Below are 16,847 nucleotides of genomic sequence, written 5' to 3'. Positions count from 1 at the left end.
TGCTGGTCAAGGGCAGTCAGGTCTGGAGTGAACCAAGGGCTATATCTGTTCTTAGTTCTACATTTTCTGAAAGGGGAATGCTTATTTAAGATGGTGAGGAAGGCACTTTTAAAGAATAACCAGGCATCCTCTACTGACGGAATGAGGTCAATTAGAAAGGCCTGCTCGCTGAAGTGTTTTAGGGAGCATTTGACAGTGATGAGGTGGTCATTTGACCGAAGACCCATTACAGATGCAGGCAATGATCGCTGAGATCCTGGTTGAAGACAGCAGAGGTGTATTTAGAGGGCAGGTTGGTCAGGATGATATCTATGAGGGTGCCCGTGTTTACGGATTTGGGGTTGTACCTGGTAGGTTCCTTGATGATTTGTGTGAGATTGAGGGCATCTAGCTTAGATTGTAGGACGGCCGGGGTTTTAAGCATGTCCTAGTTTAGGTCACCTAACAGTACGAGCTCTGAAGATAGATGGGGGGGCAATCAATTCACATATGGTGTCCAGGGCACAGCTGGGGGCTGAAGGTGGTCTATAACAAGCGGCAACAGTGAGAGACTTGTTTCTGGAAAGGTGGATTCTTAAAAGTAGAAGCTCAAGTTGTTTGGGCACAGACCTGGATAGTATGATAGAACTCTGCAGGCTAATTCCGCCCTGTTTGGCAGTTCTATCTTGTTGGAAAATGTTATAGTTGGGGATGGAAATTTCTGGATTTTTGGTGGCCTTCCTAAGCCAGGATTCAAACACGGCTAGGACATCCGGGTTGGCAGAGTGTGCTAAAGCAGTTAATAAAACTTAGTGAGGAGGCTTTAATGTTAACATGCATGAAACCAAGGCTTTTACGGTTACACAAGTCAACAAATGAGCACCTGGGGAATAGGAGTGGAGCTAGGCCCTGCTGAGCCTGGATTAACCTCAACATCACCAGAGGAACAGAGGAGTAGGATAAGGGTACGGCTAAAGGCTATAAGAACTTGTCGTCTAGTGTGTTCAGCACAGAGTAAAAGGATCAGGTTTCTGGGCGTGGAAGATTAGATTCAAGGCAAAATGTACAAACAAGGGTATGGTAGAATGTGAATATTGTGGAGGTAAACCTAGGCATTGAGTGACGATGAGAGACACCAGAGACACCATTTAAACCAGGTGAGGTCACCGCATGTGTGGGAGGGGGAACAAAAGGGCTAGCTAAGGCATATTGAGCAGGGCTGGAGGCTCTACAGTGAAATAAGATAATCACTAACCAAAACCGCAATGGACAAGGCATATTGACATTAGGGAGAGGCATGCGTAGCCGAGTGATCATAGGGTCCAGTGAGTAGCTAGGCAAGCTGGAGAAACGGCAATTCAGACAGCTAGCGGACCAGGGCTAGCAGAAGGGCTTTAGGGGGACGTCGCAAAGGAAGAGTCTGTTGAAGCCCCCTCGGACAGTTATGTCGGCAGACCAGTCGTGATGGATCTGCAGGGCTCTGTGTAGGCAGTAAAAAGGTCCAGGCCAATTGGCAAAATAGGTATTGTAGCCCAAGAAATTGGCTGATGGACCTAGCTGGGAAGTAGGTCTAGCTCGAGGCTAACTGGTGCTTGCGTCGGGACAGAGACGTTAGCCAGGAGTAGTCACTCGGATAGCAGCTAGCTAGCTGCGATGAGCCGGTGTAAAGGTTCAGAGCTTGCGGTAGGAATCCGAAGATGTGGTAGAGAAAAAGCAGTCCAATATGCTCTGGGTTGAATCGCACTGTGCAGACTGGCAGGAGTTGACCAGGCTGAGGTTAGCTGATGACCGCTAGCAGTGGCTGACTACTAGCTAGTAGATAGTTAGCTGGCCAGCTTCTGTTGGGGGTTCCGGTTGTAAAGTATAGAAAATAGCAGATCCATACCACATTGGGTGAGGCGGGTTGCAGGAGAGTATGTTGAAATTGAGGTTAAAAATATATACGAAGAAAAAATATATACGAAGAAAAAATATGTCTTGTCATGTCCCGTGTACATGTCTGACTGCTACGGCATCTTGGATAGACCACCAGAAGAAACACTCAGCTAAGCCATGATCAGAATACCTAGAGCTCCATAGCCTCATTCAAATCAGAAAGGTCATCTGTAAAATCAGGAAGTAGTCTCCAAATCTATGGCACAAAGCCATTTTAAAAGGCTGCAGTTGCAGAAGACAACCCTGAAACTGCAATGTTAATTAATGCAGTCTAACATTCCTGTTTGTAGAGTAGTATTCTCCACGCTGCCATAGAGATAGATGTGTGTTCTCTAAACTTATATGGAGACAGCAGCCTGAACCTCCCCTTTCTCTGAAAGACTACGTTTTGACACAGTGGTAAACAAAGCCACAAGCCAAATAATTCAAAACACTTAATGGCCATTTGAAACGATATTAACGCTTCTTAGTGTTTTAGAGCATAGCCTGTTGAGGGAACATTAAAAAGAGATTAGTCCATGCTGCCAGCCAGTATGTAAGCAGATCTGAAAACATGGGAGCCTTTTTTAATCCTCAACTTGCGGAAATTGCCCTTCGCTCTGCGCGTAAAAGCAATCATTCTGTCCACTTTTAATTCACCAGTCAAAGCAGACTTTGTCCTACGAACACACCCTGAAGCCCAAATTTATTTTTATTTTTTACGCGCATGAACGAGCACATACACGCTGGAATTAGAATGCACAGGAGTAAATGAGAGAACACAGGACCGCGAGTGTCAATGGCGACAAATTATAAAGCAAGTCTATTTTACCCTTGCTTCTACACGGTTCAATGCTGGTAAAATAAGCAGATAAATTGCATTGGTCATTTATAGTAAAGGAATTATGATCTTCCCTATGCTAAGTAGACTATAGTAGTTTAAATGTATTGGGATGTAAGAAGGTTTATCAGTCAAATAGGCTACACATTTGAAAACAATTGCAGCCTACCAGTGTTGATTTCGAACATAGTAGGCAGACAAAGTCAATTCTGTAAACTGCTCCAGTGTACTAGCTTCAACTCTCCTCACGTTCGTGAGCTAACAACTTTTTTTATTTACAACAAATCAATACATAAAGCACATGAGGGAACACAAGCATACATAGATTACAAACAATGGACAATCGAGCTAGGGGGTACAATATCACATTACAATTACACAAGGACCTTAAGGGACATGCATATACTTACAATTCTAACAGCTTTTTTGTTAGTAGAGCATTTATCCGTCTTAAAATACAGTTCAATTTCTTTTTGTAGGGTACGAAAATGTGGTTTTCTGTTTGTAAATTTACATTTGTGTATATGAAATTTGGCCAAAAGAATAATGAAATTAATTACATAAAAATGATTCCGCTTATTTCTATTGTATGTAAAGAATCCAAACAGTACATCTAACAACTGTTTAGCGCAGGAAGGTACAGTTGATCCCTCCCGTAACACAATATAATTTAAACATATGCATTAATGTGTCTAATAGAAAGCAAAAACAAAATGTAGACATTAAATACATTCTAGTTTCCAAAATTATTTTTTCAAAGTTGGGGGAGTGCCAAATGGAGGCGCGGTGGATTCAAAATCACACCCCGTCAGTGTATATATAAATCATTGGTATAAAGATTGGAAAACTGCCGCGGTCATCCCCCTCTTCAAAGGGGGTGACACCCTAGACCCAAACTGTTACAGACCTACAGTGGGGAGAACAAGTATTTGATAACCTGCAAAATCTGCAGTTTTTCCTACTTACAAAGCATGTAGAGGTCTGTAATTTTTATCATCATAGGTACACTTCAACTGTGAGACAGAATCTAAAACAGAACTCCAGAAAATCACATTGTATGAATTTTAAGTAAATCATTTGCATTTTATTGCATGACATAAGTATTTGATACATCAGAAAAGCAGAACTTGGGTTTTTGTACTAAAAATGTTGTTTGCAATTACAGAGATCATACGTTTCCTGTAGTTATTGACCAGGTTTGCACACAATGCAGCAGGGATTTTGGCCCACTGCTCCATACAGACCTTCTCCGGATCCTTCAGGTTTCGGGGCTGTCGCTGGGCAATACGGACTTTCAGCTCCCTCCAAAGATTTTATATTGGGTTCAGGTCTGGCTAGGCCACTCCAGGACCTTTAGATGCTTCTTACGGAGACACTCCTTAGTTGCCCTGGCTGTGTGTGTTTCGGGTCATTGTCATACTGGAAGACCCAGCCATGACCCATCTTCAATGCTCTTACTGAGGGAAGGAGGTTGTTGGTAAAGATCTCGCGATACATGGTCCCATCCATCCTTCCCTCAATACAGTGCAGTTGTCCTGTCCCCTTTGCAGAAAAGCATCCCCAAAGAATGATGTTTCCACCTCCATGCTTCACGGTTGGGATGGTGTTCTTGGGTTTGTACTCATCCTTCTTCCTCCAAACACTGCGAGTGGAGTTAAGACCAAAAAACTTTATTTTTGTCTCATCAGACCACATGACCTTCTCCCATTCCTCCTCTGGATCATCCAGATGGTCATTGGCAAACTTCAGACAGGCCTGGACATGCGCTGGCATGAGCAGGGGGACCTTGCGTGCGCTGCAGGATTTTAATCCATGACGGCGCAGTGTGTTACTAATGGTTTTCTTTGAGACTGTGGTCCGAGCTCTCTTCAGGTCATTGACCAGGTCCTGCAGTGTAGTTCTGGGCTGATCCCTCACCTTCCTCATGATCATTGATGCCCCACGAGGTGAGATCTTGCATGGAGCCCCAGACCGAGGATGATTGACCGTCATCTTGAACTTCTTCCATTTTCGAATAATTGCGCCAACAGTTGTTGACTTCTCACCAAGCTGCTTGCCTATTGACCTGTAACCCATCCCAGCCTTGTGCAGGTCTACAATGTTATCCTTGATGTCCTTACACAGCTCTCTGGTCTTGGCCATTGTGGAGAGGTTGGAGTCTGTTTGATTGAGTGTGTGGACAGGTGTCTTTCATACAGGTAACGAGTTCAAACAGGTGCAGTTAATACAGGTAATGAGTGGAGAACAGGAGGGCTTCTTAAAGAAAAACTAACAGATCTGTGAGAGCCGGAATTCTTACTGGTTAGTAGGTGATCAAATACTTAAGTCATGCAATAAAACGCAAATTAATTACTTAAAAATCATACAATGCGATTTTCTGGATTTTTGTTTTAGATTCCGTCTCTCACAGTTGAAGTGTACCTATGATTAAAAAAATTACAGACCTCTACATGCTTTGTAAGTAAGAAAACCTGCAAAATCGGTAGTGTATCAAATACTCGTTCTTCCCTGAATATCCATCCTGCCCTGCCTATCTAAAGTCTTCGAAAGCCAAGTTAATAAACAGATCACTGACCATTTAGAATCTCACCGTACCTTCTCCGCTGCGCAATCCGGCTTCCGAGCCGGTCAAGGGTGCACCTCAGCAACGCTCAAGGTACTAAACGATATCATAACCACCATCGATAAAAGACAGTACTGTGCAGCTGTCTTCATCGACCTGGCCAAGGCTTTCGACTATGTCAATCGCCGTATTCTTATCGGCAGACTCAATAGCCTTGGTTTTTCTGACAACTGCCTCGCCTGGTTCACCAACTACTTTGCAGACAAAGTTCAGTGTGTCAAATCGGAGGGCATTTTGTCCGGACCTCTAGCAGTCTCTGTGGGTACCAGAGGGTTCAGTTCTCGGGCCAACTCTTTTTTCTGTATATAAAAATGATGTCGCTCTTGCTAAGGGCGATTCCCTGATCCACCTCTACACAGACGACACCATTCTGTATACTTCTGGCCCTTCTTTGGACACTGTGCTAACTAACCTCCAAATGAGCTTCAATGCCATACAACACTCCTTCCATGGCCTCCAACTGCTCTTAAACGCTAGTAAAACCAAATGGATGCTTTTCAACCGTTCTCTGCCCCGCACCTGCCCGCCAGACTAGCATCACCACCCTGGACGGTTCCAACCTAGAATATGTGGACAATATAAATACCTAGGTGTTTGGCTAGACTGTAAACTCTCCTTCCAGACTCATATTAAACATCTCCAATCCAAAATTAAATCTAGAATCGACTTCCTATTTCACAACAAAGCCTCCTTGACCAATGCTGCCAAACACCCTCGTAAAACTGACTACCCTAATGATCCTTGACTTCGGCGATGTCATTTACAAAATAGCTTCCAATACTCTACTCAGCAAACTGGATGCAGTCTATCACAATGCCATCCGTTTTGTTACCAAAGCCCCTTATACCACTCACCACTGCGACCTGTATGCTCCAGTCGGCTGGCCCTCGTTACATATTCGTCGCCAGACCCACTGGCTCCTGGTCATCTATAAGTCTATGGTAGGTAAAGCTCCGCCTGATCTCAGTTCACTGGTCACGATAACACCCACCCGTAGCACACGTTCCAGCACGTATATCTCACTGGTCATCCCCAAAGCAAACACCTCATTTGGCCGCCTTTCCTTCCAGTTCTGTGCTGCCAGTGACTGGAACGAATTGCAAGAATTGCAAAAAAAAAAAGCTAACCGATCACTGCAGCTGTACATAGTCCATCTGTAAATAGCCCACCCAATCTACCTACCTCATCCCCATACTGTTTTATTTACTTTTCTTCTCTTTTGCACACCAGTATCTCTACTTGCACATCATCTGCTCATTTATCACTCCAGTGTTATTCTGCTAAATTGTAAATATTCGCTCCTATGGCCTCTCCCCTCATGCCTTTTGCACACACTGTATATAGACTTTATTTTCTCTACTGTGTCATTGCAAATGAGAACATGTTCTCAACTAGCCTACATGGTTAAATAAAAGATGAAATACAAGTCATAACTTCAAAAACGAGGCCTACATGAGTTGATGCCTTCACACAGCACACGTGAGGCATCCAAAGCAAAAAATCCACTCAGTTTATTTTAGGGAAAGTGATTCACAGAAGTAAACCTTCAATTGTGAACATACCAGCAATATGTTTGCTAGTCTGCAAAAAGAAACCTAGCATTGGGGCTAGCCAGTCAATAGCCAGTTAATGTCTCGTTTGGAACGTTTGCCCCTTTAAAAAAAATCAAAATTACATACTTAAAAATAAAAAATAAATCAATACAAGAATAGGCTAATGACTTGCATTTAATTACGTTACCATTTTTTTCATACATCATAACCTAATGTAGCCAATTAATAGCTGAATATATAGAGAGAAAGCATGCCAACCTGCATGACCCCAGGAGTGGGTGTTCAGTCAACTGTTTACAACCAAACACTGTCCAAATGCTGTTAATCTCCAAGCTGAGGGTAGAGCAAAGTGGTCTGAGCGCTTTAAGGCCCTTATATGGAGCGGAACAGCACAGAGAGGTCCTGTCCCCAGAGGCCTTTGGTTTAGTTTGTGTTGTACACAATGCTATAATAACCGAGATAGCCTGCCAGCCTATAGTGAGGGTTGGGAAACCTCACTCAGGGAGAGCAGACACAATCATCCCAGTTGCTCAGACACTAACAGTGTTTGTCCTCCCTGTAGTGAAATCTGAAATGCAAATGTATGTTTAGTTACTGTATGCAAAACAGACATTTTAACTGGAAAACAACCTTGCTGTTAAAAGGGGCAAAGCTGAAGAAAAAAAGGCTTGCCTGGTTGGCCTTTGCCATCCATCAGGAACAGCCTAGCTTCCAAAGGCATTGTAACACTACCCACCCTATCCTCCTAGGTCCCATGTCCTGCTTTGTATCAAATATCTGAAGCCGGTTTGGACGCTTTCCTCTAAAAATACCCTTTAATACCCAAAAAGGGATACTTTGGGACTTTGGCAATGAAGCCCTTTTTCTACTTCCCACTAATCAGATGAACTCGTGGATACCATGTGTGTGTCTCAGTAACTTCCTTCAAACTGCATGCAAACTACACAACAACGTTTGTGGCCACCTGCTCATCAAACATCTCATTCCAAAATCATGGGCATTAATATAGAGTTGGTCTCCAGTTTGTTGCTATAACAGCCTCCACTCTTCTGGGAAGGCTTTCCACTAGAAGTTAGAATATTGCTGCAGCCACCAGAGCATTAGAGGTCAAAGACTGATGTTGGGGGATTAGGCCTGGCTCACAGTCAGCGTTCAAATTCATCCCAAAGGAGTCCGATGGAGTTGAGGTCAGGGCTCTGTGCAGACCAGTCAAGTTATTCCACACCGATCGACAAACCATTTCTGCATGGACCTCACTTTGTGCACAGGGGCATTGTCATGATGAAACAGGAAAGGGCCTTCCGCAAACTTTTGCCACAAAGCTGGAAGCACAGAATCATCTAGAATGTCATTGTATGCTGTAGCACTAAGATGTCCCTTCACTGGAACTAAGGGGCCTAGCACGAAACATGAATAACAGCCCCAGAACATTTTTTCCTCCTCTACCAAACTTTACAGTTGGCACTATGCATTGGGGCAGGTAGCGTTCTCCTGGCAGATTCGTCCTTCAGACTGTCAGATGGTGCTTCAGCACTCCAGAGAAGGCATTTCCACTGCTCCAGAGTCCAACAGCGGCAAGCTTTACAGTTGTCACTTAGCATTGCATGGTGAGCTTAAGCTTGTGTGCGGCTCCTCGGACATGGAAACCCATTTCATGAAGCTCCCGCCAAACAGTTCTTGTGCCGACGCTGCGTCCAGAGTCAGTTTGGAAATCAGTAGTGAGTGTTGCAACAGAGGACAGACAATTTATACGTGCTGCAGCACTCAGCTGTTCCATTCTGTGAGCTTGCCTACCACTTGTTGCTCCTCGATGTTGTCACTTCACAATAACAGCACTTACAGTTGACCGGGGAAGCTCTATCTGGGCAGAAATTTGACAAACTGACTTCTTGGAAAGGTGGCATTCTATGACGATGCCATGTCACTGGGATCTTCAATAGAAGTAAGGCCATTCTAGTGCCAATGTTCGTCTATGGAGATTGCATGGGTGTCTGCTCAACTTTATGCACTTGTCAGCAACAGGTGTGGCTGAAATAGCCGAATCCACTCATTTGAAGGGGTGTCCACAACCCAGTGGCTAACTAGCGCCAGCCCAGTGGCTAACTAGCCAAACTAAAGCTATTACCATAAATTCCAGTCAATGAGCCAATACTAGTTAGCGATGGCTCGCGAAACTACCTCTAACTTTCATACTGAATGCAGATACATAAAAAAAGGTATTCACATGTTCATCGGACTCTAAGTAGACAAATGGCTTCCCTAACAAAATCCCATAGTATCCCTTCAAGTAATATTATCCTCCTACATCATCGCCACGGTGAGTACACCATCACCCGGCCACTGAGGATATAGTAAAGAGCCAACAGGCACAAATAACAAAAAGGTGGATTTTAGCTGCTACAGTATTCTATGGTACTGTGTTGTCCCTCACTAAAAGAAGATAAATGACAATAATGAACTGTAAATTTGACAGCTGGTTCATTTAAGGTCATTAAAACAACTGCCGCTGAGCTGACGGGGCTTTTGCTTTCTTTCTGTTCAAAATATAGGAGAGGTGAACACAGACTTGAGTTACTAACAAACCATTTAATTGATACAAAGATGGCACTTATTAAGATCTTCAGAATAGTGAATCTGGGCCAGTGTGACTGCAGTCTCTCTCTCCACTGACCACCACCAATATGTACTGCTGCCTGCAATGCTGAGCAACCCAGAATCCATCCAATCTGTCCACAACCTGAAACACGTCTATGTGATGCTGCTACTGATACACAAAATGCTGTTGCTTTCTCCTCATGAATGACTAAGGGAAATATGTAGGCTCTCGAACACACACACATAGACTCTGGGAAGGAGGGGGGCTGGCCCAGGCCAAAGCCACGCAGACACACACACTCCGTCATGTCCCCAGGGGGAGGTGTGTGTGGGAAGTTTGTGTCAAAGCCACAGATGTAAGGACAGGTCAAACTAAGCCAAAGCCCAAATCTGCTCAGGAAGCAATAGCACATTTGAATGTATAAACCTCTGTTGCTTGACATTAGTTTCCTTGCGAAATCCACTGACCGATCTATGCAATGCAGTTGTTATAGTCAATAATCTGACTCACCTTGTTAAGAGGGAGGACCAGGAAGGCCCCGCCCCCGCTGGCCTCTATGATGATGGCGACAAACTTGGGGTTGACGGCGCAGAACGAGCTGTCCCATGTGACCCGTGACACTCTGATGTCATCGTAGCACTGGTCATTCTTCAATGCCTGGCCAAAGACATGACGGAATTTGCTCGCTCGCACAACTCGCCTGAACATATCTGGATAGTGGATGGGGGGGAGGGGAGAAAAGTTGGGGTTTAAGTTTGGAAACGGTCACTCACAATCAAAGGGAAAAGACAAAACCATGCAGTCAGGGATTTTAGGCCTGTAACATCTCAAATGACAATTCTTTAAAGAAACAAAGAAAAAAAACAGCATTTCACAAGGTGCTACATGGCTGAGAAGTAGAAAGGCTGCAGCTCTCACATGTATACGTGTTTACTGCTTGTGAGACATGGGTGCCTTGAACGTCCTGTCCCCTAGCTGTGGCTGCTACTCTGGAAGACAGATTGATTGCATGTGTGACTGAGCCCTTTACACATTCCCCTCCCAGATGTGAGGCTCAGCCTCAGTCAGACTAAGCATTCATCCCAAATGGCACCCTATTCCCTATGGGTCCTGGTAAGAAGTAGTGCACTATATAGGGAATAGGGCGCCATTTGGGACATCACTACGGTAAGGTTCTACAGCAGCATAGTACAGCCAGAGAGAGGAGCCACATGACAGATCAGACTAACCCTCCTTCCCCATCCCTCTGACACACAACCAGGCTGACATTCAGCAGACATGTGCCAGCATGGGCGCCAATTATCTAGAGTTGAGCAATGAGCATAGCTCAGCTGTATCATTCCTTTGTTCCACCACCAGAATTAGGCCTACACTTGCTATTGTGTACTTCCTCATACACAGGCAACGAGGAACTAAATAATAACAGAGTAGGCAGAAATTAAGCCGAGAGAGCAAGACAGAAAGAGATGATAGCAAAGCTGGGCAACCAAAGCCTCCCTGAGTGAATTCCTGGATTGGAAAATAATGTTAGCGTAGGCTTTGCCATGAAGGTTAAGTGTAATCACAGTCTATTAAAACCAAGAGATAAAATGCTTGGCAGGGAGAAATGGTAATCCTCAAATAACCTCAGATATCTAGACATATACATGGATATTTATTTAAGCCCCACCCTAGCACATGAACATGTTTGACATAACATGTCACACAAGGCTCACACCTCATCACATTTCATTTGTTTTTCTTTCATCTTGCATTATGCCAACTATCAAACAACTTAGAAATACAAGAACCATCTTTCATCCATTGAATAGCCCACCTACTTAAGAGCCATTTCCCAACTAAAATAATACATGTCCAATTCAAATATAAAACAGTCAGGGACTTGGTAGGTTGTTCAGCTGAAATTCTCACCCAGGAATAAAATCTGTTAATTAACAGATGAGCTTTGGACAACATGTATTTTTAACAGCTAAAAGTGAGGTCACATCTGAGAGGACAAGTAGTAACCTAGTTTTCAAAGATATCCTCCTGCTAAGGGCAATTCCTTGGTAACTGAATTACACAGTCTCATCTCTTTAAAATATATGCCAAACAATAATTTCAAAGTTAAAACCATACAACCTGTAAATTAGTTTGTCAAATGTGGTGGAAATGAAAAGTAATCCTTCTGCATAGAGTTGTATGGTTGGTTAAACTTTTGTTTTTCAAGCCTATAGTACCCCTTGCAACAGAAAAGTGAATGCTGCTATCATTATGTCATTGAATACAAAGACAAAACAACCACATTGTATGCAAACAGGTGTGAAACTGTCGTGTGGGCTCGAATTAATGTTTTTGCGCGATATTCCAAATGCCTGTATCGCAGAATCAAGGATATTGTTATTTTTAGTTTTTATGAGTGTTTACGACCGCTTGTTCTCATGTCTTTTAGGTCTGTGCACCTTCCCATTCACACCAGAGATCTGTATATGACGATATGCTCATGTCTCCGCCCAAACAATGGGAGCCGTTGTCCCAAACGCGGGAAGGCAGGAGACAAGTTTAGGTTCCAAATAAGCAACAAGCGCATAGAAATGCATTAAACTTCACACGTGATCCCTCATTCGCCTCTGTCTCCCAAGCCCCTCCCCCTCACAACAACAAAGATGAGGGATCACGTGTTCCGCTCTGACAAACGGTTTCAACACTCTCTTTGCATTTGAGGTTTGGTTAAACAGAAATCTGTCATATGGACACTGAAACACATGGAGATATTATTTTACTGTAATAGAGAAGTTAACATTTAGAACCATATCCTGTTTATATTTAAACTCAAAATTTGAGCAGACTAAAACAGATGTACCAATGAACATTCATTCTGGAAAATGAAATGCTCAATGTCACGTGCGCATTACAGTACCACATATCGCTAGCAGCATTTTAGTAAAATAAAGATGGTTTTACAAGCTGTTTAGTCTTTTATAAAATGTGCAATAAGAATAAAACAATTCTATAACGGGATTGGAAAATCATTCTCATTCTGAGAAGGTAGGCCACTTGATTTCAACATCTGAACAAAGTGGAAAGGCTAGCATGCTGTTCAAACAGTTGGAGACAGACAAGGTTGTGTTCATAACAATTCAATTGTTTTTCCTTGTTAGCTGAATTCAGAGCTTGTGAAATTAAAACAAGATTTAAGTTGGCTAAACATGTAATATTAGCTGGCTACTCACTAGCTTGTGCTGGAGAGATCGTTTATGAGACCGGTACTAATGCCTGCTACATTATTCGTGAATGTGCATTATTCATGGTTCTGGTTACATTTGTTAGAAAAATTGCATTTTTATAGACTGATCTGAATGCAAGATCAGTGATAACAAAAAAAAGCAGGTAAAACTATTTTGATATAATATTAAACTCAAATCACCTCTCCTTTTACACCCGATTTGGCAAATAGTCTGTGTTTAACTTCAACAGATGAAATACAGTGTTGTTGAGGCAACCAGGTAAGGGAGAAGAAACTAGGTCCTACATCATATAGCCACATCCCTTCTCTGGGACATAGTATGGCATCTAGCCTACAACTGTTTAGTTTAGCCTGAGAAAGAAGTCTCTCACTTAGAAGTCTCTCTCCTGAGATCCTCAAAAGGTTCTACAGCTGCAACATCGTGAGCATCCTGACTGGTTGCATCACTGCCTAGTACAGCAATTGCTCGGCCTCTGACCGCAAGGCACTACAGAGGGTAGTGCGTACGGCCCAGTACATCACTGGGGCTAAGCTGCCTGCCATCCAGGACCTCTGCACCAGGTGTGTCAGAGGAAGGCCCTAAAAATTGTCAAAGACTCCAGCCACCCCCGTCACAGACTGTTCTCTCTACTACCGCATGGCAAGCGGTACCGGAGTGCCAAGTCTAGGACAAAAAGGCTTCTCAACAGCTTTTACCCCCAAGCCATAAGACTCCTGAACAGGTAATCAAATGGTTACCCGGACTATTTGCACTTTTGCACTATTGGTTGGAGCCTGTAAGTAAGCATTTCACTATATGAATACCTGTTGTATTCGGCGCATGTGACCAATAAACTTTGATTTGATCTGACCTTCAGATCTGTGTAGTCTAGCCATGATCCACTGATATGATGCACGACCACCGAGCAGAACAAGGCTATCTACTATTCACATCCTAAATGACTGACGAAGCAGGGCATGTGGTGTTGCCGGTGTGTCAGATGCAAAGTGAGAGGATTTACTCAGGCCAAAATCTGCCCATGTGAGATTCTCCCATTTTTGTATGGAGTTCTAGAAGTGTGTTGCATTACATGAGGCTTAGTTGATCAACTTACTGATACAAGTTGATGCATGTGGCTTTCTGGACACTTAAAAAAAAAAAAAACGATTTAGGTGCATCTGTTTACATGCATATCTGCCCTCTCATTGGCTAGAGGGCAGATACGCATGTTCTCGCAGTCATTCAATCATTGAGGACATGTATTTCCATTGTTAGAGCGGTCACTCTTATCTTGTCAATATAGTAGATCATCTTTGGTGTCAGTCAGGCAGGAAGTCCTTCCTGTGAAGGGGTATGGCACAGGCAGATAATATGCAACACCACTTCCACTGTTAACCCTTGTGGAATACAAGCTCAGATCCTCCCATCACCACCCTCCCCACCATGCTACAGGCAGTCGGGCACACAGCCCATGTATCCTCCCATGCTGGAGCTTAAGGAAGGAAGGACCTTGGCAGTAAAAGTTAAATGGGTAGGCTATACAGTCAATGAATCGTTCTGCTATGCATTTGTCCTTAATTGTTACATCGATGTTAACAAGGGGAATTATCCACACTGTTGGAGCTAGAAACACAAGCATTTCGCTACACCCGCAATAACATCTGCTAAACACGTGTATGTGACAAATACAATTTGATGCGGACCCTCACCTTCTAACCTATGATCTTCATACTCCAATCTGCTTGTTTCTCAAACCAACACAAACAGAAGAAAACGGGAAATTGTTCTTCCTCAGTGTGAGGGCTGTTTCATCAAAAATACTCAACAAGGATGACTTTGTTTTAGGAAATGAAAGCCCCCAAGACCCAGTCTGCCCACCCTCCCACTGGGGATCTACCACAGTGCTTCTCTGTAATGGCAGGCAGCTCTGTAGTCACTTTTAAAAAATCAACCACCATTTCCTCTGGGAGGCCACATGCCTTGTCCACCGGGTCCAAACCAACCCAAACAGACACCTTCTCCTGTTGACCTCTTCATTACCTCTGTTGTCATGCTTCAGGCTCAGCCAAGGCCACCCTACTATGGAACAGTGGGTTAACAGAAAACGAACCCCCATTAGAAAATGTGTTCTGAGAGACTGAGCTAAGACATACATGCGATAAGAAAAAAAAAAAGTTTAGCCTTTTTGATTAACATGAGGCTTACTCATAACCTCTGTATGGGCCAATATGGCCACCTAACAACACTTAAAGCCACACAGGGTGTCTTCCATGGTCCTCTATGGCTTTTCGCACAATATGATTGTGTGCTGCTGGTTCATAAACTGATGTAGATGGAGAGAGAAAAACCCACGTCATTTGAACAATCTAGCGTATTGTCCTGCAAAAAGTATAAACCCACTACAGTGAGTGACACAGGACAGATTAGGCCTTCAACCAGCTGGGAGCTGTGGGGAATTGCCATGGCATTTGTAAATAGAAACATTGCATAAAATGGCCTTAATCATTTGATGTTTTGGCATGTCAGCCTGTGCAGTTTGAGCCCTCTTGGTCTCGATCGGTTTGTGTGGTCTGAAGGTTGGCTAATGCCAATCAGCTTTAGGGGCACAGTGCGCAGTGTTTCGCACCATCATGCCGACCTAAACTGTACTGTGCTAGCACAGTAGGCCCACTGCTCGTTTCACCTCAGCTGTGTGAAAAGGGCTAAATGTGACCCCAGTCTTGTATGTCCTCATTATGCCAAGGCTGAGGGAACAGAGTGGAAACAGCTGGCTTTAGAGCAGCCCAGTACAGAACATTGCTATAACCTGTACGAGTTTCCATCAAGCTGCCTGAACCTGCATATTCCATACTGAGAGCACGTGCCAACTCCAGTTATAAGACTCTTAAAAAGGCATGATACTGGAAGACCTGTAGAAATGCCAGACATTTTAGTTCTCTATGGTGCAAAGATGCATAGAACAGCTTGCATCAGGAACAAAGTCATGGTGCCCATGTTAAATGGGAAGGAACTGGTGTATGTGTGTGTATTTAGACACTGGCTATCAGACAGTCCTCAAGTGGATGACAAGCTAATTGAGGACCACTCCAAATGTTCAATTAAAGCCAGTCTCTCCCTACTGGGTGTCTGATGGCACCATATGGTCTCTTATCTGGAGGGAGCCAACTCCACAGAATGGGGGAGGCAATCATTGACTTGTGGTCTATTGTGAACAGCAGAACTCACCAGGGTCCTAGCTCAGTCAGAACAGTGGAGCCTGATTGGTCCCCTGAGTGTGTGCAGGATCATGGCTAATTATCACAGAAAGCCAATCAGTCTCATTAGTGCATAGATTCTGAGGGGGGGGGTACATGTGATACCTGTTCCATTTCGGCTGACGTACGGTTGAATAAATAACAAGGTCAACAGGGTTCCCCTATGTCCGAGTGATCCATCTGCAGCAAACAGAAAACTTCCCAGGTCTACTACACAGATGGTGGAGTAGAATGAAACTATGCATGGATAATGAGCCGTTTGTTCCTGTAGTGACAGGACCTTTGCCAGCAGAGCAGCCCCAGCCAGACACTCATGGCTTGGCCTGGCCTGCTCATCACAGGCCCTGCCTGTATGGCTGTCCCACCCATTAGACCCTGGGCTTCCCTCCGAGTCAAACAAATATCCTGCTGCTTCAGTTTGGTCACCACGCTGGTCTGCCTGACCAGAATGCATAATGAGCATTCTCCATCCCTGGCGGGGAGCAATGCATGTTGGGACATCCTGCTACGGTCCTGCATCAGAGGTCAACGCAGGGTCACGGCTGCAGATCCTGGCAAATATGCTGCGAGTTAGGTGAGGCTGGGACATCTGACAGACAGCTGGACAGAGAGATGGTGGAAAAGCTCTGTGTTCCCAAATGCACCAGTGGTCTGCTGTAGCCTAATCCATGAGTCAGCCATGCCTGAAGTTGAGACTGGATCGCAGTACGATCTCTAGGCCATGTTTGCAAACACAGATGCTGCTTAGCAACATCAGTAAAATACCAGCCACGTTTAAAAACGTCAAGCATTTATGAGAGGTGTTTGTCATGACCACAGCACAGTTAATTAGGCCTCATGTCCATGAGCAGTATTTGAAGACAAGCTGCTCACAGATCAAT

General features: G+C 44.0%; 1 protein-coding gene across 3 annotated transcripts in view; it reads right to left on the bottom strand.

Moving 5' to 3' along the window:
• coro1ca (coronin, actin binding protein, 1Ca) overlaps positions 1-16,847 on the bottom strand; it is a 59,833-nt gene that overhangs the window by 23,391 nt on the left and 19,595 nt on the right. The window contains exons 2-3 of one of the 3 annotated variants that reach the window (XM_020490109.2): positions 10,425-10,490; positions 10,017-10,216 (exon numbers count right to left, since the gene is read on the bottom strand). In XM_020490109.2, the coding sequence (XP_020345698.1) occupies positions 10,017-10,214 (198 nt within the window). In that variant the 5' untranslated portion in view covers positions 10,215-10,216; positions 10,425-10,490. Of the gene's footprint in view, positions 1-10,016; positions 10,217-10,424; positions 10,496-16,847 lie in introns of all 3 variants that reach the window. The other 2 variants (XM_020490110.2, XM_020490108.2) reach the window with 2 other exon arrangements.

This window comes from Oncorhynchus kisutch, linkage group LG8, assembly GCF_002021735.2.
Source record: "Oncorhynchus kisutch isolate 150728-3 linkage group LG8, Okis_V2, whole genome shotgun sequence".
Taxonomy (NCBI): Eukaryota; Metazoa; Chordata; class Actinopteri; order Salmoniformes; family Salmonidae; genus Oncorhynchus; species Oncorhynchus kisutch.
Note: the sequence above shows the minus strand (reverse complement) of the source record. Positions and strands in the feature narration are given on the sequence as shown.